At 41.9% G+C, this 21974-nt stretch overlaps 1 protein-coding gene across 2 annotated transcripts; it reads left to right on the forward strand.

The window, feature by feature from the left end:
- The first annotated feature begins 1795 nt into the window (after positions 1 to 1795).
- Positions 1796 to 21901, forward strand: atp2a1 (ATPase sarcoplasmic/endoplasmic reticulum Ca2+ transporting 1). 2 transcript variants are annotated; one of them, XM_070924032.1, is made up of 26 exons: positions 1796 to 1928; positions 2031 to 2167; positions 3415 to 3432; positions 4073 to 4155; positions 7132 to 7236; positions 8288 to 8426; positions 9794 to 9874; positions 9965 to 10050; positions 10573 to 10728; positions 10905 to 11046; positions 12611 to 12777; positions 12881 to 12969; positions 13064 to 13166; positions 13275 to 13406; positions 14113 to 14238; positions 14825 to 15043; positions 15208 to 15319; positions 15421 to 15644; positions 15742 to 15962; positions 16252 to 16454; positions 16869 to 16954; positions 17150 to 17283; positions 18483 to 18600; positions 19578 to 19695; positions 20578 to 20622; positions 21599 to 21901. In XM_070924032.1, the coding sequence occupies exons 2-25, from the start codon at positions 2050 to 2052 to the stop codon at positions 20580 to 20582; spliced, it is 2985 nt and encodes a 994-aa protein (XP_070780133.1). In that variant the 5' UTR covers positions 1796 to 1928; positions 2031 to 2049; the 3' UTR covers positions 20583 to 20622; positions 21599 to 21901. The 2 variants fall into 2 exon arrangements, with proteins under 2 accessions (XP_070780133.1, XP_070780132.1); XM_070924031.1 differs by lacking the exon at positions 20578 to 20622.
- Positions 21902 to 21974: the final 73 nt, after the last annotated feature.

Consider the following 21974-nt stretch of genomic DNA (forward strand, 5'->3'; position numbering starts at 1 on the left):
GACAGACGCAGTCGGAGACTAGCTGGTGAACATAGTGCAGCATTTAGCAGCTAAAGAGCTAGATATTTCCCTCAGGAGATGGTGGAGAACAAAAACAGAGCTAAAAGAGAGTCATTTCATTCATCAGGTGGCCAGAAACACGACTCAAAATAAATGATCATGTTGCTCTGTAATTGCTGAATGTGTAAATAAGCAACTGTTGGCGAACAAGTTCAGCATGTCAACTTAAAAGGTGCTGATATGTCACTTGTTTCTGCTGCCCCCAAGTGGCCAAGGTACCAACTCCTAACACGAGGAGTTCAGTTAACAGTTTTTTTACTTTTTTTACTACATAATCAACAATCTGTCTCTCCCAAACTGTTAACATGCTTTGAGCAGCAATAACTGGGACTTAAGCGAACTGAACTCATATGCTCTTCATAGATCGTAAAAGCCTCCCTGTCTCTCCCTCTCTTTGATACTCTTCTTCACCCAACACTGCTCTTTCTTTCTTCTCTCTCCCGCTGCTGTCTTTGTGTCTGGATGTGTGTTTGTCTAATTATGAGGGCATTACTCTAATCTGTCTCACCATCAGGCCCTCAGGGCCTCGCAGCAGCACAAATCCTTTCTTCTCCCGTGTGCTGCAGAGGAGACGTAGTTTGAGTTGGAGAGTTGGAGTGATGCACGTGTTTCCTCTGTTGGCTGTCACCACTGCTTTTTCCTGATGTTGTTGTTCTCATTCTCCCTCTGATGGATGTTACGATGTGAAAAGTCCAGAAGTGGAAGAAGTATTCAGATCCTTTACTTAAGTAAAGGTACCAATACAATAGTGTGGAAATAAAAGTCCTGCATACAAAATCCTTAAGTAAATGGAGTAGTTAGTATTGTAAGAAAAATGTACTTAAAGTATCAAAAATGAAAGTATTGTTTCTGCAGAAAAATGGCGCCTTTGGCTGATATATCATCATATACTACATAACTAGATTGTTAATACTAATGTAACAATGCTTAAGAAGTTTTGTTGTCGGTGGTCGAAGTAAAGTTTGTTTTTGTGAAATATTAGATTGTTTTTATTGTTTTGGGTCTCTAATAGTTATTTAACAGCCAACAACTGACAGTTTAGAGAGGAAATGTCTCTTTGGTGGAACTAACAACTCATGGACATCTGAAACAATATATATCAATGCATTGTCTTTTATAAGATTATCATATGCTTTTTCTTATATACATTAATTTGTAAAGTAACCAGTAGCTGCCAGATTAATGCAGTGGAATAAAAAGTACAATATTTCTCTCTGAAATAGCATAAAATGGAAATACTGACGTGAAGTACCTAAAATGTACCTAGTTACTTTCCATCACTATACTACTATATTAATAATAATAATGTTTTTTGACATTTTTGACATTTCTTTTATTCACTTGTTGAGTAAATGAGTCTCCACAAACATACACACACATACACACACACACGCACGCAGTACTGTCATGTGTTCATCAGTGTCCCCTACCTCTCATTCAGTAAGCCTTTATGTTGCCCCTCCTCATTGTCCCGACCATGCATGTTCTCTAATGCACATCTTATTTCCAGCTTGCCGGGCAGCAGACCCCTCTGCAGTTGTTGCCCCCCCCCCTCCCCCCCCCCCCCCATACCCTCCCCCCTGCCTATTCTTTACCACAGGGCCATCCCTGCCCACCTATTTGTGACGTTCCCAGCCAATGAGGGGTGAGTGCATGGTGAGCAAGCACCAATGAGGCCACTTTTTCATGTGTATAAAACTTTTCAGGACAGTTTGCCGGGTTGCACTTTCTGTCAGTCCAGGGCTCCGAGAGGAGAGCAACAGCCCAGAGAGAGAGAGAGAGAGAGAGAGAGGGGGGTAGAGAGAAAGCAAGTGTGAACGCAGGGGGGTTGCCAGTTTTTAATCCCAATCCCACACTTCAAGAAAGTGGTGGGTGAATAGCTTCCATTGTTTTAACTTCCAGTATCAGGCCAGCTGGGCCGCTCAGACTCATGTGAATGTTTCTGTGTTTTCTATCCCTTTGTCCTGAAGCCTCTCCGTTTCTGCGAGGATGGAGAACGCACACATCAAAGAGTCAGGGGATGTCCTGTCCCACTTTGGCGTCACCGAGGAGACCGGCCTCTCGTCTGAGCAGGTTAAGAAGAACCTGGACAAGTATGGCTTCAACGGTGAGGGAGAGAAAGAGAGGAGGATGGATGGATGGATGCCAGGAAGAAACAGTTGGACGGAGCATTGGAGAGTGGAAAGAAAAAGTAGTGATGAATGGAAGTGGTTGAGGAATCGCAGGATGGGAAGGTGGAGGAGGAACAGACATGTATCATTTCATTGGATTTAGGTTGGAAGAGAGAGTGGAAGGCACAGAGGCAGAAACACAGTGTTGCTGAGAGGTTTAGCAGGATGAAAATGGCAGAAACAGACACTGAGGGAAGAAGAAAGACAAGGTGAAGGAGGAGAAGTAGTGGGACGACTGATAGATGAGTGACTTTTTGATGATGGTCTAATTAAGGGAAACAAAGAGGGAGGTGGGGGTGATGTTTGTGGAGCAGGTGCATTAGAGTTTCAGGTTTCTGACAATGGCTACTGGCTTTAGTTTGAAGATTCTTTATTTATCTTTTATTTTGAAATCTGAGTGTATTTAAGCATGACAGTTCAACTCAAGGTCAACTTATTTACCTTTTTCAAATGCATCAACTGCAGAGGAAGGCCATGAAATGCCACTGAAAGCTCCCGAAAGGCTTGTAGGTGCACCTTGAATTTAGATTTTTTTTGTTGTCAAACTGAGAAAATGTTGTCTCCATCCTGGGATTTAAGAAAACACCTGTATCCTAGAGGCCATTTCAACTTGTCACAGCAGGGGAAGCACTGGTGTAATTCATAACATTAACAATGGCTCTGTTCCATTTAAATGGCCCTGGAAGTGGGACACCTGCAGTAAATGGAACAGAGCCAATCGCCAATGTCATTAATTGCACCTGTGCTTTTCCCTCTATGACATGTCAAAACGTCTGCTATTAAAAAGGCCTATTTGTAGCAAATACTGGACTAGACCCTCTTACACAAAGCTGCAGTGTCTGTTAATCTTTGCATTAAATCATTCGCAGCAGGTCGCAATGACTCTATACTGGGTGTGGAGCATCTCAGCTGACAAATGGATGTTGACTAGCAAACTAGAATAACAGAGCAATTAGGGTCACTGTAAAGGTCAGTTGCTAAAGTCACTATATTTGTGTCATAAACCGGCAGAAGGACGAGGAGGCCTGATCAGGGATGGATGTTAGGTTATAGTTTCTGTGATGTGATGTTCAGTGTGTTGTGTTGTGATTGCTAAAACAGTTTTGTCCTAGTTAAAAACAATGCAGTAAATGTGGCGTGCAGCTACGCTTCATTAATATTGTTTGTCTCTCTTCACCCACAGAGCTGCCAGCGGAGGAGGGTGAGTCCACTTTAAGCCTCAAACACCTGCTCATCAATTATTCATGTTCCAGTCACATGTCCTGTTGATCATCTTTTAACACACCTGTTCCCCTCACTTCCTGTGATGACAAGTGGTTTATTTAACACCTGTCATTGGCTTCTTGCTCTGTTCCACCAGCGTGCCGCAGGGCTCGTAGATAGTTGTAGTGACCCAAACTACTAATAATGTGTTCACGTCGCACATAACTCAAGAAATCAGTTGATCCAAGGCCGTTCAGTTTCTGTGGCTTTAGCATTTTTAAAGGTTTTCCAGCCAGCAGTCAGCTACATCTATTGGCCCAAAGACAAGCAGGGCAATGTGGCAACTAGTGTTGTGCACACAAACAGCTTGAACACCATACAGATCATTTAGGGGGGGTGTAATGAAAGATTAGCTTAATGTGAGGTTGTTGAAGCAAAATGAATCACCGCTTACCAAATATTTATCCTTGGCTTCATCAATGCTTTAAGCTTGCATGCATTGAGATTATATTGACATTAAATAACATTTTAACCTTTTACCAGGTAAAAATATAAATATATTAACACATACAGCAAGGAAATACACAAATGACTACACACTTGAATACCGTGTGTGCTTTTACCGTGTTGTTTTTTAGGAAAGACCATCTGGGAGTTGGTGGTGGAACAGTTTGAGGACCTGTTGGTCAGAATCTTACTGCTGGCCGCCTGCATCTCTTTTGTGAGTTTGCTCACTCTTTTATCTCTTTACATGATACAGTGCATTTGTATTTGCAATATCCGCTGAGTACTACTCACATAGTAAGATACATGGTACAGTATGTACATACAGCCTAGACACGAAAAAAGAATAGAGGATATATTTTCTCAAAACACTCAAGTTAAAGTTCAGGCCTGTTGCTGGACAGTTTGTAAAAAAAGCTTATATTATATCTTTATAAAGAAGATAATTGGTAGAAATTGAAGCCTGAGAACCCTCCAATCAGAGCCACAATTGTATTACATTTCTTTGCCAAGATTAGATATTTGACATTTCAGCACAATTTACACCCATCAAAACATTTAGCATGTTGAAGCTGACCAATTAAAAGGTGGTATCAATAATTAAAGCACTTTCATGACCACATGAAGCTCCACCAATCAAATGGTTACATTTAGGTTATATCAAGGTTATTGTTTGTCTTTATACTAACAATCTTGGCAGAGCTGCTTGAGAGGCAGCAAAGTCATATATTAGCTGCTAAAAGTTGTTGGAAACGAGGTCATTTCTTGTCACTGCGTCTAAACGTGGCTTGATAAAGTGAGCATTCAGAGACAATAAAGAACCTGACAGCGAGAGAGAGAGATGAAAACATACAGAGAAACTGTGAAACTCTGAGCTGCATCTTCTCTGACCCCTCGCCTGTTTTCTTTTTATGACTACACACTCACTCACACTCACACACACTCGGGCCGACAAACAGAACGTGCTCATCGCTGAGTTATTAAATTACATTTGGACCCGTGTCCTCACTCTCATTTACTCAAGGAATCCCTCTCTCTCCCTCCCCCCCTCCCCTGTTGCCCTCTCTAAAACAGTTTCGTGGAGGAGAGTAGGCTGGACACATTGTCTTAATCCTCGATCTCTGCCCTCTGGCCTCCCTGCACAGCTGTCACTATGGCCTTAGAAGGCCTGATGGCTGAGTGTGTGAAATAGAGAGAGAGAGCAAGATAAAGAGTAAGGCAGAAAGAGAGAGTATGTGTGTGTGTGTGTGTGTGTGTGTGTGTGTGTGTGCGCACATATGCATGGCAGGAGCTTTATTTTAAGAAAGTCTCAAGCCAGGACGAGAAACTGTATCCTTGGACAAAGGTCAGGGATGGAAGGAACGAGGGATGGCTTGCAGCAGCAGGAGAGAGTGAGAGTAAGAGAGGAGGAGGGAGGGGGGTCGGGGATTGGGTTGCACAATGGCATTGTTTGTTGCAATGACAAACGAGAGCAATAGATTCAGAGTCGTATACGGTTTCTAAAAGAGAGAACACTAAATACTGCAAATACACGGTCCATCCTATTCATACACACAGGAATGTCCTGCCACTGCAGCGTGCTGACAGCCTCTGACGCCGTTTCTGGAGATCGATTGTGTCTTTGAAGTGGAAGCAGGGTGAAGACAGACGGGAGAGAGCGAGCAATAGAGCCTATTTCTGGGAAAGGGGGAGAAAGAGATGCGAGATGAAAAGCAAGCAAATGAAAAAGCACGGCAGATCATGAAGTTGAAGAGAAGGATGGGGCTCTCTTCTCTTCTTCTCTTCTCTGCCTTCTCTGGTCGGCTCTTGTGCTCCGCTGGCCTGCAACTAATCTGTGTCGATGTCAACACGAAGCCTTTCCTAAACAGACCTAGCGTTAGCAACATGGGACTCACCGTCACAGGGGCGCACACGTGTTAGACTATAGGTTTGGAAAAGAGTCACATGTAGAGGAGAGATTTCACACACAGGCTGACATAAGACAACAATGGCAAAGTGAAATGTCATTTGATCCAGTAATGGTTCATACCTTTCATAAATAGCTGCTCGACGTGACGTCTTTATGTTTAATGCTGGCAAGCAGTAAAAGATAATACTGTCATCCTGAGCAACAGGTGCTCAATAAACTCAAAGACACTTGTCATAGCAAGCAGAGTATCACAGACTTACCAACAGTAATAATGTATTACTTTAACTTCAAAATAAAGATTAACCTCTTCAGACCCACTAGTGGATCCATCATTAAGATATGAAGCAATGTTCAAACCAACAGAACTTGATGGAAGGAGGATTTTTGGGAGAAATGTATCTGAAGAGATGCATAAAGCTCTACAATACTTCAGTTCATGATCAAATGATGCTGCTATATAAAAAGACACAGAGTTCTTAGGTTTGACTATCTACTCAATGTAAACATCATATCAAGGCTGCAACCAATGACTAACGATCATTTTTATGAATAATTTGTGAAAACTGCCCGTTACAAGTTCCCAGACCTCAAAATGATCAGGTCAGTAAATGGGTTGTTATGTTTGACCAACCCAAAAATATTTCTTTTACACTGATAAAAAATAAAGAAAGGCAGGACATTTATTTTTTGCTTGATAAATGGCTTTTGATAGATTTTTCTGTTGATCGACTGATGGTTTCAACGCTACATCTTATAGCTTAAAGTTTGTGATTTGTAAGTGAAGTCCTGAGTGATCACAACGACTCATTTTTTATTTGCATTACAATAACTTACCTTTGTTAGCTGATTTAATTCATTCAAGTAAAAATGCTAAACATTTGCTGTTTTGTACCTGTCAAATGTGAGGATTTCTGCTTTTTTTCTGGTTTATATGATTGTAAATTGAATATCTTTGGATTTTGGTCTGATTGTTGGAAAAAGCGAGACATTTAAAGACAGCACCTTACACTCTGGGAACTTGTGATGAGAATTTTGTCACTATTTTATGATGTTTTATAGACTAAAAACGTAGTTGATTAATCGTAAAAATGACTGACAGGTTAACTGATAATGAAAATAATTGTTGGTTGCAGTCCTAACGTTTTGTTCTGTTTTAATATAAGGAGTAATTAAAGGAAAATTTAAGGGGATAAAGTCTGAGATTTGTAAGTTAAAACTTACATCATAAACATCATAAAATAAATGATATTTTCATCCTCATTTACATTCTCATATCTCTCTCAGGTACTGGCTTGGTTCGAGGAAGGTGAGGAAACTGTCACTGCCTTTGTCGAGCCCTTCGTCATCCTCCTCATCCTCATTGCAAATGCTGTCGTTGGAGTGTGGCAGGTCAGTGAGCGCACACACACACACACACACACACACAGAGGAACAATTGCAATCACAAGGACACATACCTGCCCCTGAACGCTGTCTTTTACACACACCTAAATAGACTCTTATACTTAGTAACAGTCACACACAATAAATCACACACGATGGCGGCCTGTGCAGGTCGCAGCCCGTGTCCTTTGCAGCGAGCACACGCTCCTTCCAGAGCATCGCCGAGAGCTCAAAGTTCAAGGGAGTCCAGAACCAGAATGAAAGAGTCTGACGTCAGCAGGAGGTGAAAAGGGGAAAGGTTAAGCCAACAGAGGCGAGTGGAGGAGGGGGGGGGGTGGGGGGCGGGTGGCGGACTGGGACCCGTCCTGCCTTGAAGGCTCAAACTGCAGTCTGCTTTGTCACAATCCACACAGTAAAAATACGGAGGAACGATCAGGTTACCACAGGCCTGAGGGTGTGTGTGTGTGTGTGTGTGTGTGCATGGTAGGGGGGTTCATATCAACCCTGCGGCAGTCATTTGGAAACTATGCACAAGGATTCACACATGGGGGGTATGGGGGAGAATGGAGAGAGGGAGGGCGGCTGGCATAAGTTGGGCTTTACACTTTGAGGCGGTGGAGGGCAGCCTTGGAAGAAACCACAGACTGAACTGAACACCAACCTGTTGTTCAGCAGACAGACACCTCACACTGCAAGCACACGGGGTGCTCACTGAAGATTCATCAAATGTCAAACAATTATAACTTTTTTAACTATAAATTTAATCACTCACAATTTAGTCACAAGTGACGTATCATTGTCTTTGTACTCCTGTTCTTTGAGATGTTGACAAAAGTGCATTGCAGTAATATCACATCTAAGGATGATGTTGCAAAGCCCTCTTTGTGCTAGATACATACAATTAACTTTACAATGGCTGGATGTGTCGCAATGCAGGCATGTGGAGTTTCATACTCTAATATGACTGACAGTTTGTGTGCAGTTGGAATGATCAGGGAGGTCACGTCATCAAAATGACCCTATTTTATGTTTTGCCATGTGTGTGTTTTTGCAACAGGAGCGCAATGCAGAGAGTGCCATTGAGGCTCTGAAGGAGTACGAGCCTGAGATGGGGAAAGTTTACCGGTCGGACAGGAAGAGTGTGCAGAGAATCAAGGCCAGGGAGATTGTTCCTGGTGATGTGGTGGAGGTTTCCGGTAAGTCCATCCAGCCCCTGAAAACTTTTATAAAACAACTATTGTGATTTGGCTGCAGCAGTGATCTTCAGGGTCACAGAGTATCTGTATTCGGTGGAGGAGACATCATTGTGGTCGAATCCTGTAAAGCAAACGGTCTCAGCTCACAGTTAAGATCATAGGAGCAGGTTAACCGAAGAGAAGTGCACAGGAAATCCTGCTATTTCAGTGTTGTGTAAAATTCCCTCAATGACTCAAAGCAATCTACGAATATACTGACTTTAGCCATACAGAGTCTAAAGGTCGAGGCCAACGTACTGAAACAAACCCCTCAGAATGCATGTCCACGTCTGTATGTGGTATCTGCCCAATTTTAGCGTGCAAATTCTTGTGTGGGTGCACTTTTGAAATGCAAAGGTATGATCATGCATTCATCTATACAGCTATATGGAAATGTTAAAAATGGAATGAAAAATTAAGTCTGAAGCAACAACATTCTTCTTCTGATGGTGCTAAGATTCCTCTGAAAGTCAAATCATACATATGGTTTAGTGGATACCACATACCATAACAATATAATAAGAATATAATCATATTCAGAACACACTTTAACTATGTAGCACGTCCTAATAATAAAGCCCGAGCTCATCTCTGTGGCTTATCCAAGACTTCTCAACCTTGGATCTAGACGGCAAGTGTTTTACGAACTCACAATCACTTCAGAATACGGTAATAATGTTCGACTCAAACCATAAAGGTAGCTACAGTTTGCTTGTCCAGCCTGATCTCTTTCTTTGACTCCTGATTTAACATAAAGAAGAAATCAATTTAGCTACTCGGCTCATATACTTCAAAGGAGCGTGTGTGCCGAGTGTGTGTGTGTGTGAGAGCACAGGGCTGCTGATGCCCTTGAGAATGAACATGGGCCCTTTTAAGGCAGTGACAGAAAAAAGGGGAGGAGGGGAACTGAAGGAACTTGCTGCAGGGAAGAAAAAAAAACAAGCTTGAGTATAAATACACTTAATATCGACGGCCGGACTCGCTCCTCTGTCTCTCCCTCTCCCTCTGTTTGCTGTACACCTGTTCTTTTCATTTCATGATCTCCCCAAGGTCTCCCTCTCCCTCTGTCTCTGACTGTGGTATCAGTTTTCAACAACAACACTATCCATCCAGAGTGCTAAAACCAGTCAATCACCCCCCCCCCCCCCCCCCCCCATCCTGCTGTAATGCTGCAGTAAGATTGATATGAAGCTGTTTGTCCTGTAATCCTGCACAAAAGGCAAAAGCTGCTCAATATATTAATCATTTAACGTAAAACAGCTAAATTAAATAGTCTGAACTTTGAATTTTTATGCATTTTTCTGTGTGTGTGTTTGTGTGGACACTAGTTGGTGACAAAGTGCCAGCTGACATCAGGATCATCTCCATCAAATCTACAACCCTGCGTGTGGACCAGTCTATTCTTACTGGTAGGTGTTACGGGACAGACGGACAGACAAACAAATTATGTGTTTGCTTCCTTCCATGACCACACCACCTAAAACTTGTGTCTCCTACAGGTGAGTCTGTCAGTGTGATCAAGCACACTGATGCCGTCCCAGACCCCCGAGCCGTCAACCAGGACAAGAAGAACATGCTGTTCTCCGTGAGTCTTTCTTCTGTGTCCTGCACTCATTTGCCATTGCTGGACTTTTTTATACCTGATTGTTTCCATCAGACCTGACAAACTCTTGCTATTCATTCTCCATTAATGTCATTAATTACAACTGTGCTTTCCCTGGTGGGACTCCTGCCTAAAATAAGTAGGCTACACCCATACTTGCAAAAATGCTAACATCAACAAAATGTTCACAATGACAATGCTAACATGCAGATGTTTAAGATGGTGCTGAAGGAAAAGTCAGGGAACCACCAAACCTATTACATTTCATCCTGAGGGGGATATGAATGTGTGTACCAAATTTCATGGTAATCCATCCAATATTTGTTGAGACATTTCACTCAAAACCACTAATGATAATCTCATGGTGGTGCTAGAGGAAAAGTCAGGATGATTCATCCTCTGGGGATCATGCATTTCTGTTCTGTCATGGCAATCCATCTGATAGTTATTGAGATATTTCAGTCTAACTAACTTTCTCATGTTTTTTTCCCTCTCTCTGTTCAGGGCACCAATATTGCTGCAGGAAAAGCCACTGGTATTGCTGTTGCAACTGGCGTCTCCACTGAGATCGGTAAGATTCGTGACCAGATGGCTGCAACTGAGCAGGAGAAGACCCCTCTGCAGCAGAAACTGGACGAGTTTGGAGAGCAGCTCTCCAAGGTGAGTGAGGCAGACAGACGAAAAGGCTTTCTGAAACTGTATCACCGCAGTGACAGATTTTATTTATTCATTCATTTTGAAAATATGTTTAAGACCTAATACTATTTTAAACGACTTAAAATTGAAACCAACGACTACGTCTGTCTCACACATCCCTGTGACTGCATGTCCTCCAGGTCATCTCCCTCATTTGTGTGGCCGTCTGGATAATCAACATTGGTCATTTCAATGACCCCGTCCATGGAGGCTCCTGGTTCCGCGGTGCCATCTACTATTTTAAGATTGCTGTGGCTCTGGCTGTGGCTGCCATCCCTGAAGGTAAACCCCTGGGATTAACTTCCATTTGGTGCCAAAGAAGAAAATCGTGTCCAAGATTCATCTTGTGTAGCTCATCTACGTGACGCTGCAGCTACCAGTCCATTAGAAATTAAATGAGGGCCATTGGCTTATGATTGATCTTTGTAATATTATACAGTTCTGTGCAGTTTATTAAAGGGCAACCAATTTTGTGATACACTTGAGTCAGCGTGGGCTGGGGATTCTGACCTCTGTAGCCTGCTCCTCATCTCTGCTCGAGGCTACATTAGTCGCTTCTGGAATAACACATCCAAATCTCTGAACTGTCAAAGGTCGAGTTGCATTGTGGGTAATGTATAGATGCCAGGTTTTGGCACAGAAGACTGTGTGGATTAGAAAACACAATATCTTTCAGCTGCATCGATTTTGATCTTTTTTCCCACAATGTTATAGGAGAGCAATAATAGATTAGTGGAGTATTCTTGGACTTTGCCAAAGTGATTTCCTCAAGCTATGAATTGTCCAGTTCTGTTGATCCTGCTCATAATTTTGTAGGTTTATGTTTTGAAGCTCCAAACTAAGAAGAGTACAAATAAGTAAATCCACCTCTTTTTTTTCGTTGGTTTTTTGGTGGATTTGGTGGCAGGTGAGGGCAAACAGAACAAGTCAGATACCTTTTTTTCTTCAGGATTGTCTTCTAAACCTTCCAGAGTGTCCTGGTCTGGTCAGGGATCTCTGCACAGTCTGGTTTTTTTTTCTGAGCATCTTTAGCAGGTGGCTGACGCAGCATATCTGGCTCCTCTTAACTTGGAGAAGCAGCTCTTTGTTACAGGCAGGAAGCCAAACTTTTTTTTTTTCTTGATCGGATTGTTTTGATCACTATCCAGCTCCAAGAATAGATGAAAGTTGGAAAGATGTTTGGTCAATAAATCAAGAGCTTGCATAGTTACTCAGCTCTGTCTTTACATCTAACTGGTTTACCCTCAGTTGTGATTGTCAAACTCCTACACTTGAAACAGCAACTTTTTTACGGCCTGAATGGGACCGATTAAATATTCTGGGACAGAAACATCATGAGATTTGGAGGTGCTCTCCACCCCGTCACACCACAGTCAGCTGCAAACTGTGCCAACGCTCATCACAGGCCACAGTCTGATGATGCCAAAAGGACAACATCATCTGCAAACACAGATGCCACTATAATGTCACTAAACTGGACTCTCTCCAGACCTTCTCCGCACCATTGTCAGAGGTGATTTTTGCCAAGAATCTGAACACAGATCCGACTGAATGGCTTGCAGCAGCCCCCTCCCACAGGAATACCTTGGAGAACTCAGTAGTTTGGGTGTGCTCCAGCTGATGTGTCAACGGCTGTGTCGGGACAACCACTTTTGTCAGCTGGCACAGCTGCCCCAGAGTCCCTGAAGTCCAGGTGGTTTTGAACAGACACGTCAGATCATTCTTGTCACCTGGTTCTTTGGCTCAATGAGTTTCTCTTAATATTTTGTCCACCTCCCAACCTGTCCTTCCTATTTTAAAGCAATGATTGTGTATCTCTCTCTCTCTCTCTCTCTGTCCATCGCAGGTCTGCCCGCTGTCATCACCACCTGCCTGGCTCTGGGAACACGTCGTATGGCCAAGAAGAACGCCATCGTCAGAAGCCTGCCCTCTGTGGAGACCCTGGGCTGCACCTCAGTCATCTGCTCTGACAAGACCGGCACCCTCACCACCAATCAGATGTGTGTAACTAAGGTAGGTTCATACTCACAGGCACAAATATAATCATTCATTTCAATCAAGAAAGTCTGACTGAAATTGAGAGCAGATCTAATGCAGAAACTGTGTTTTCATGCAGATGTTCATCATTGATAAAGTCGAGGGTGACGGTGTTTCCCTGGGTCAGTTTGACATCTCAGGCTCAAAGTACACCCCTGAGGGAGAAGTGTAAGTGTCAAAAGAATTGAATGTTAATGTTATTATCTGTGGACCATGCACACACATAAACACCATAACAATTTCTGCCCATCTTTTCAATCAGTACAAAGAATGGTGCCTCTTTGAAGTGTGGGCAGTATGACGGGCTGGTGGAGCTGGCCACCATCTGCGCGCTGTGCAATGACTCTTCTCTGGACTACAACGAGGTCAGCAGAGCATCCAGGGAATTTTGTGTTCATGACATTTATGTTTACAAGTAACACACCAGCAACTTAAAATGTATTTTCATTCTGTCTTATTTCTCCATGACGCAGTCCAAGGGTATTTATGAGAAAGTGGGTGAGGCCACTGAAACAGCCCTGTGCTGTTTGGTGGAGAAGATGAACGTGTTCAACACTGAAGTGCGTGGCCTGTCCAAGGTGGAGAGGGCAAACGCTTGCTGTTCTGTAAGTCCACAAAAGACTCCATACAATATGTAGTGTGCTATCCCATATACAATATATAAATTATATATATAAGTCCATTTATCTCCAAAAGAAAGTGTTACCTTGGTTTAAATTCATTTTTAGCGGCTGCATCCATTTAGGAATGAAAAAACTTAAAGCTGCTCTAATCAATATTTTTACATAAACAATTGATCAAACGAATACTTGTATGTGAAAGGGGTCGCTCGTAGTGACGGAGCCACAGAGTATTATCACCTAACTCTGCAGCTCCCATCAGCTCGATGAAGCTTTATAGCTCTTTGTTGTGGTTTTCACTGCTAACAAAGAGCAGACAGATACTGTACAGTTAACGACTAGCTGGTGAACATAGTGGGCAGAGGGGGAAGATATTTCCCTCAGTTGGTGAAGACCAAAGCAGAGCTAAAAGAGAGTGAATGTTGGACTTCTTCAGGTGGACACAAACCCAACTCCAAATGAACGATAATGTTGCTCTGTAACTGCTGGATGTGTAAATAAGCAACTGATTGCTAATTCACCATATCATCTTAAAAGGTGTCAATATCCACTGCCCTCAAGTGGCCAAAAACCTTTATTGCAAGTTTAATCAGTACAGAAAATTACAAACATTAAAAACAGTGGCTTATTAGATGTCCCAGGCTCCACCTCCAGTTCACCTTCTTTTCCTTCATTATTTTCCCTCTAACAGGTGATCAAGCAGCTAATGAAGAAGGAGTTCACCCTGGAGTTCTCCAGAGACAGGAAGTCCATGTCAGCTTACTGCTCTCCTGCCAAGTCCGCCAAAGCCCCTGTGGGAAACAAGATGTTTGTCAAAGTGAGTGAGTGACACAAGACATACAGCACACAAAACGCTCCATGAAGCCACAACCAGAGCAAGACTAAGAGTCTACAGCCTCATTAGCAACACTTTGAGGCTGTATTTAGGGACAGTGGCACACGGAGGCTGATGGGAATGTCATTAGTTTTACAGTCATTTAGTCATAAACCAAAGTATCAAGTCAAAATCTTAACCTTTCGATGGCGCAAGATAAAAGGTTAAGGGATCAAGTTATTACAATTTATCCTGAGGGATACATGAATGCATGAACCAAATGTCATGGCAATCCATAGTTGTTGAGATATTTCACTTATCATCAAATGTGAACTTCATGGTGGCGCTGGAGGAAAAGTCAGAGGATCACCAACATCCTTAAGATACATTGTCTGCGGACCATGAATGTCTGTACAAACTTTTATGGCAATCCGTATCATAGTTGTTGAGATATTTCAGTTGTTAAATAAAATATGTACATTTAGAGACTCTATAAAAGCCTCAGAACAGAAATTATGACAAGTCATACATTATATATATATACTGGATGTTGGTAATGAATTGTATGTTGTGTTAACTTCGTCTACAGGGTGCTCCAGAAGGTGTCATTGACCGCTGCACCTACGTTCGTGTGGGCACCAACCGCGTACCCCTGACTGGGCCAGTCAAAGACCACATCATGTCAGTCATCAAGGAGTGGGGCACCGGACGCGACACCCTCCGCTGTTTGGCACTGGCCACCTGCGACTCACCTATGAGGAAGGAGGAGATGAACCTGGAGGACTCCACCAAGTTTGCAGACTATGAGGTGGGTGACTGAGGATGGATAAAGAGGCTTTAAGGCAGAAATGAAAGACACTGCAGATGTGATCTTGTACAAACATACCGTATCTCCCTGTTGGCAGTGTAAATGTTGCAGTAGTTTATTTTCTTGCTTGCAATAAACTTTTTGGTTTCTTATTTTTCCTCCAGACTGACTTGACCTTTGTGGGCTGTGTTGGCATGCTCGACCCTCCTCGTAAGGAAGTTATGAGCTCCATCGAGCTGTGCAGGGCTGCTGGCATCCGTGTCATCATGATCACTGGTCAGTACACATATCAATCTCAGTATTTTAATGTCCTTGTATAAGAAATGAAGCAAAGACTTAACGGGAAAAATTAAGTCTTAATTTCTGTCATTTGACAGGTGACAACAAAGGCACAGCTGTGGCCATCTGCCGTCGTATTGGTATCTTCAGTGAGGATGAGGATGTCTCTAACAAGGCCTTCACCGGTCGTGAGTTTGATGACCTCTCTCTATATGATCAGAAGATCGCCGTGCGAAAGGCTTGCTGCTTCGCCAGAGTGGAACCGTCCCATAAGTCTAAGATCGTTGAGTTCCTGCAAGGCTTTGATGAGATTACTGCCATGGTGAGAAGAAAATGTTCTGTTTCTTGCTCTTAAAATGGGATGAAACCATTTGACACAGGTTAATACATTGTTCCTCTCCATTTTTCCTTTCACCAAGACTGGTGACGGAGTGAACGATGCCCCTGCCTTGAAGAAGGCGGAGATTGGCATCGCCATGGGCTCTGGCACTGCCGTTGCCAAGTCTGCCTCTGAGATGGTCCTGGCTGACGACAACTTCTCTTCCATCGTGTCCGCTGTTGAGGAGGGCAGAGCCATCTACAACAACATGAAGCAGTTCATCCGCTACCTCATCTCCTCCAATGTAGGCGAGGTCGTCTGGTGAGTACACCATACTTGTGTAGATGGGGAGATGAGGTCTGATAACAGCTGTTTCTTGTGTGACATTTAAAGGTAACATGAGAAAATGTCACAGTCACAAATGCTACACATGATAAATGATAATAAAATAGTGCAGCCAAATATTGAGTTGGCATCAAGACACGAACAAGCCGTAATCACCCACACCCTCATACAATCATATTTAGACTGAGACACAAGTCTTTGCTTAAGACAAGAGAGACAGGAAGTATAATAATCTGCTTCCCCTTTCCGACACTCACTCCTTCAGTATCTTCCTGACCGCTGCCCTGGGTCTGCCCGAGGCTCTGATCCCCGTCCAGCTGCTTTGGGTCAACCTTGTGACTGACGGTCTGCCTGCCACCGCGCTGGGCTTCAACCCCCCTGACCTGGACATCATGGGCAAAGCCCCCCGCTCCCCCAAAGAGCCCCTCATCTCTGGCTGGCTCTTCTTCAGATATTTGGCCATTGGAGGTACAACACCTCATGTCTTTTTGCCTCATCTAATGAAGCATTTGAGTGCAGGAGGAACATGGACATAAAATGATCTGTTATATCTCGTCTTCAAACTAAATACCAGATGTTTTACTTGAGTATCACTGATGCTGCAGATAAATCCCTCATCCCTCAGTGTCTGAAGCACTTGTGGTAATTTCCTTTTAGTTTGTCCAAAATGGCCTCCAACGACTTTTGATAGCGTAATTTAAAAGAACATTTCCACAGCTACAAATGCATCTGTAATTTTCATCTAAATTATGTTGTTGCCATGGTAACATATCCACCTTGTGAGTATCATGCACTAAATGAACACTGGTTTATTTAACAACATCATCAAAAACTCTCTAGCAAACATTATACATATATTTAACACAGTAACATCTCCTCCAGGTTATGTTGGTGCTGCAACTGTCGCAGCAGCTGCCTGGTGGTTCCTGTACTGTGAAGAAGGCCCAATGGTTTCCTTCCACCAGCTGGTTAGTATTTAACACTCTGTTATTTGTGAACTTTTCCTAAGTGTGCATCTGTGGACTCCATCCAGCTGCTGTAACTAGTAACTTTTCATGTACAACACCTCTTTACAGACACACTTCATGGGAGGATCTTAGCTTCTCAGAGACTGTGCCGGACTTATGTGAATAAGAATTTGTGTTTCTGTCTTCCCTGCTCAGTCACACTTCATGCAGTGCAGCGAGGACAACGAGGACTTTGATGGGATCCGCTGCGAGGTGTTTGAGGCTGCTCCTCCAATGACCATGGCTCTGTCTGTGCTGGTCACCATCGAGATGTGCAACGCGCTGAACAGGTCTGACTACACTGAACTCATAGGGCATTGAGGGTATTAACAAGTGCATTTACTCAAGTACTGGACTTACGTACACATTTGAAGTACTTGTACATGAGTATTTCAATTTGATGCCACTTTATACTCCTATTCCACGACAATTCAGAGAGTAATATTGTACTTTTTACTACATTTATTTGACAGCTATGGTTACTAGTTACTTTTCAATGTAAGATTTTACATACAAAACACATGATAAGCTCATAGAATACAATAGCAGAGTCTGTCTCTTGCCTCTTGGGCCTCTTGTCCCGCTTCAGATGTTAATGAGTTGTTAGCAGTTCAACCAAAGAGATGTTTCCCTTCTAAGCTTCTCTCATGGTTTAAACAACAGTTTAGGCCCAAAGAGGTAAAAGTATGTACTATTTCACAAAAAGTAAGAGTAATTTTCCAAGATGTTAATACAGATGTATGTTGCAGAACTTGTTTTGTTTTGTTTTTAAAACTAGATCCACCTAGACCAGCTACAGCAGTAAAATGCTTCTTACATACTGGTACATATTAACAATCTAATAATGTAATATGTAATGATATATCAGTGACAAGGGACATTTTTTTGTGTTTGAGTGTTTTTAATTTTGATACTTGCTGGTAATACTTAAGTACCTCTTCTACTACTGAGTAAACTACGTAACAGTATTTAAAACGAAAAGTTAAAATTAGCTCCCCAGCAAACAGCATATTATGTATGTATTCAGTACTTTTAAAGCTATGAATACATTTTGCTGATGAGACTTGTGTAGTTTTACTTATGTAATGAAGTATTTTTACACTGTGGTGTTGATACTTCTGATCTGAATCCTTCCTCCTCCGCTGATTGTAGTTTTGAACTTAAATGCTTTCCAGACTTTGTACCAGGAACAAGTCTTTAAATGAAAAAGATTTTTCAGATCTACAAAAACAGTAATAGTAATAATAATAACATACAGTATGCATGCATGTAGAATATCAGGAGTGTGATCATGATTACGAACACAATACTCTTCCTTCAGTATTCACAATATTCATGTGTCAGAGCTCACATGCTTATTCTTCACCCCCTTTTTAAACATTTATTTTCATACATTCATCTGAACACACGACACTCTTTCTTATGCCCTCTCACATTTTCAGTCTGCATTAACATTCCCCTCCGTCACCCCCCCCCCCCCCCCCCCCAGCTTGTCTGAGAACCAGTCCCTGGTGCGCATGCCCCCCTGGAGCAACTGCTGGCTGGTGGGCGCCATGACCCTCTCCATGTCCCTTCACTTCATGATCATCTACGTCGACCCCCTGCCCGTGAGTTTGGCCTCCTGCACCACAGCCCTGTTCTCCAAAAAACAAACATCCATCTCCCTCCATGCCTCCCTCACACACACACACACACACACACACACACACACACACTCACATTGCTTCAATACTGACAGATGACGCATCACTCAGTTGCTCCAAATTACTAACAGAGGTGGCATTTAAAGAGGCACACCATTTCTTCTCACAGTTCTGGGTGGAGATCATTATGTTACAACACCTCCAGAGAATACTTTCAGTGGAGTGTGCTTAAAATAAATCTAAGGGACCAAACTGAAGCGATGATCATGAATGTTCATGGATCTCTAGTGGTCACAGTTAGAAACTACAACACATTCTTCTTCATTTATACCATATGTGTCAAACTCAAGGCCGCGAGAGCTTAAAAGGTCTGAGTGTCTAAAAATAAATAGGTCAAAAGAGTGCTTTGACCAAAAACTACATTTCCCACAATGCCTGTCGACTATGATACCCGCGAAGTGACGGCTCACCGCCAATGGGTGGTGGGTAATGGGTATTTATTGTGTTATTTTTCTGAGTTTTTTCAGAGTTATTTATTATGTTATTTTTCTTCATTCACTTGGATAGTTTGATCCATGATTGATGGAGTTATGTGGGTTTCATAAACTGACAAATTAAAAGGATTTATGTTATAACAGAGCAACAAACAAACATATTTTTTCTATGCAACTGCAATGTTTGTGACTTGAATAAGTAATAAATTCAGAGTTATTTAACATTAAGGAGTAGTTACATTTATTTTACATTACATTCGATTACATTTAGTTACATTTATAAGTTACATCTGGCCCTTTGAGGACAGTCATTACGCTGATGTGGCCCTCGGTGAAAATGAGTTCGACACCCCTGATTTATACTGACCATTAATGGTGTCTGTGTAGTTAATATACATTTGTACGTCTAGTCTGGCAGCGTTAACGCAGCGCTGCTCTCATCCACAGATGATCTTCAAGCTCACTCACTTGAACGTGGAGCAGTGGATGATGGTGCTGAAGCTCTCCTTCCCCGTCATCCTCATTGATGAGCTTCTCAAGTTTGTGGCTCGCACATATCTGGAGGGTAAGATAACCATGTGACCTCTTTACCGCATGTTTGCTTTATTCTCTCAGTATGATGTTCATAGTGTACAAAAAACAGACATGACATCATATATTTACATTTAAAAAGACGCCTCTAGTCCTGCATATAGAGCACATTTGATTTAGTGCAACATTTTATAAGAACTTTTAGAAGTGCAGAAGTTATGAGTCAGCATGTTTTCAAATAAACTTAACCACTGGGAGAGTACTGAAAGCACTAGTCATTACAGCACATCATGTTGGTGAGTAATGATGGCTAATAAGGGCTCTGGTACCATGAGAAGACAATGGGCTTGTGCACCAGAACCTGATGGTCTTACTGTACTTGAAATTGTGATTAAAATGTCCCATCACTTATAATCACATTGAATATCATCCTCTAAATAATGTTTCTTTAATACCCGTGCAGTTGTGCTAATTAAAATTAAATATGTTTAAACAATTACTTGTGCTATAAAACACAAAACATGAATAAATGTGTACACATCCTTTTTAAACAGATGTCTACAAGATATCAGACCTACTTTTAAAGTACTATTATGTCTATACATTTTAAGAACACATGGCTTCATCCTCCTCCTTTAACATTTCAACCTGAACTTGTGCAGCCAATGTCTCCTTTTTATTGATTTTTAAGGAATATTAAATTGATTGATTAATGGAATGTTATGGAATAATTTACCTCCCAATTAAATGTCTTTTAATGTATTTTAACCTCTCTTCCCCCTTTTCTTATTCCTGACACAGTTTTAACTTCTCTCCCAGCCTCTGCTTCTTGTAATCTCTGTTGACTCTGATGACGTTTCTCTAATTGTCCTCTCCTTGGATGCTCTTTTTCACCGTTCCCTCTCTGACAATCCAGCCTAAACCTGTTTCCCCCTCTTCCATATCACTGTAACAAAACAAGGTATTCCCCTGACTCATGCTAGAGGCTTTAGCACTCTGCATCCTGCACGTCTTGAAAGTTTCATGCTGGGTATTATGTAGGTTGCTCTGTCAAAGAAACAATGTCCGTTGTGTGTGTGTCTGTATGTTTTGTCAGCTATTTCTGGGTCTTGCAAGTCTTTCTGGACAAATGCATTTGGATCCTGAGTGTAGATGTGATCAGTTCAGAATGAACTTCCTGTAGAAATCTAATAACTCGTCTCAATCTGGCATAATACAGCATTTCATAGTTGTTTTTTTTCGTTGGAAGCTTGAAAATGTTACTTTAGCTTGTTGCTTAAAGTGGCTTGTGCCTCTTCTGACAGTAGAAATAGTAAAATGCCGTGTTTGCACACTTTGACTCCGTATTTACTGCAATCAAACTAATATTGTGCATTTCGCTAACAAGGTAAAACATAATCAAAATGTCGCTGGATTATTTCTCAAACACACCATGTATGTGTATGATGCACACATACAAACTTCAAAATACTTGTATTTTCTCACTTGACACTCACAGGGTGGGGAAGTTTTGTGTTTAACTGGAATATATATTTTATCTTTGTTTTATATTTATATCATATTTTAGCTACATCTTTTTCCCACTTTGTGACACTGGTGATAAGCTCAATGACGGACTAAACATCATTTGAATATGAAGGTATTATTTGAGGAAATACGCTAGTTCGCTTTCTTGTCAAGTGAATACATCCATGCATCATTGCATCCGGCTATTTCTTGACTCTGAACAAATATGAATTTTTACACTTTGGTTGAGAGTGGTGTCAATCTTCTCATTTTACTCTAGGCAACACATAAAATTATTGTGTATTTCCCAAAATGTCCCAATGTTCCCAAAACTATTCCTATGAACAGGACTATTCACTCTAAATGCATTTACTGAACCTCAGCACACTGCCATTACCTTACAACTGACAGGCTTGTGTTTTCCTATCCAGGGAAAGTCTAGAGGCAAAGTGCGACAGAGAGCGGCTGAGGCAGAGAGAGAGAGAGCTGAGACTCGGAGGCTGGAGAGAAAAGGCTGAGCGCTCCCGCTGAGAGAGAGCTGCCAACAGTCACTTGACCTGATCAAAACATCAAGTGGCATGAAAACAAAAGAAAACACATACGCCATCTGAAAATACACCAAAAAAGCTGCAAAATATTTTTTTCTGTGTATGTACTGAAGTTAATATATAGGTAAAGAGTTATTAAAACTATTCTGTGTTGATTCTATTCTTAAAGAATAAAGATATGTATTAAAGAAATTGTCAGTCTTGGGTGTCAGTTTTGTTGTATAAAACTTGCTGTTAATAGATATTCATTTTCTGACCT

The sequence above is a fragment of the Enoplosus armatus genome, chromosome 17, assembly GCF_043641665.1.
Source record: "Enoplosus armatus isolate fEnoArm2 chromosome 17, fEnoArm2.hap1, whole genome shotgun sequence".
In the NCBI taxonomy this organism is placed as follows: Eukaryota; Metazoa; Chordata; class Actinopteri; order Centrarchiformes; family Enoplosidae; genus Enoplosus; species Enoplosus armatus.

Excerpts from the sequence above, each read along its gene's own strand:
- atp2a1 (XM_070924031.1), top strand. The coding sequence starts at position 2,050 with ATGGAGAACGCACACATCAAAGAGTCAGGGGATGTCCTGTCCCACTTT. Across the intron at positions 13,407-14,112 it reads GGGCAAACGCTTGCTGTTCT|GTGATCAAGCAGCTAATGAA; the intron begins GTAAGTCCACAA and ends TCCCTCTAACAG. Across the intron at positions 14,239-14,824 it reads GAAACAAGATGTTTGTCAAA|GGTGCTCCAGAAGGTGTCAT; the intron begins GTGAGTGAGTGA and ends CTTCGTCTACAG.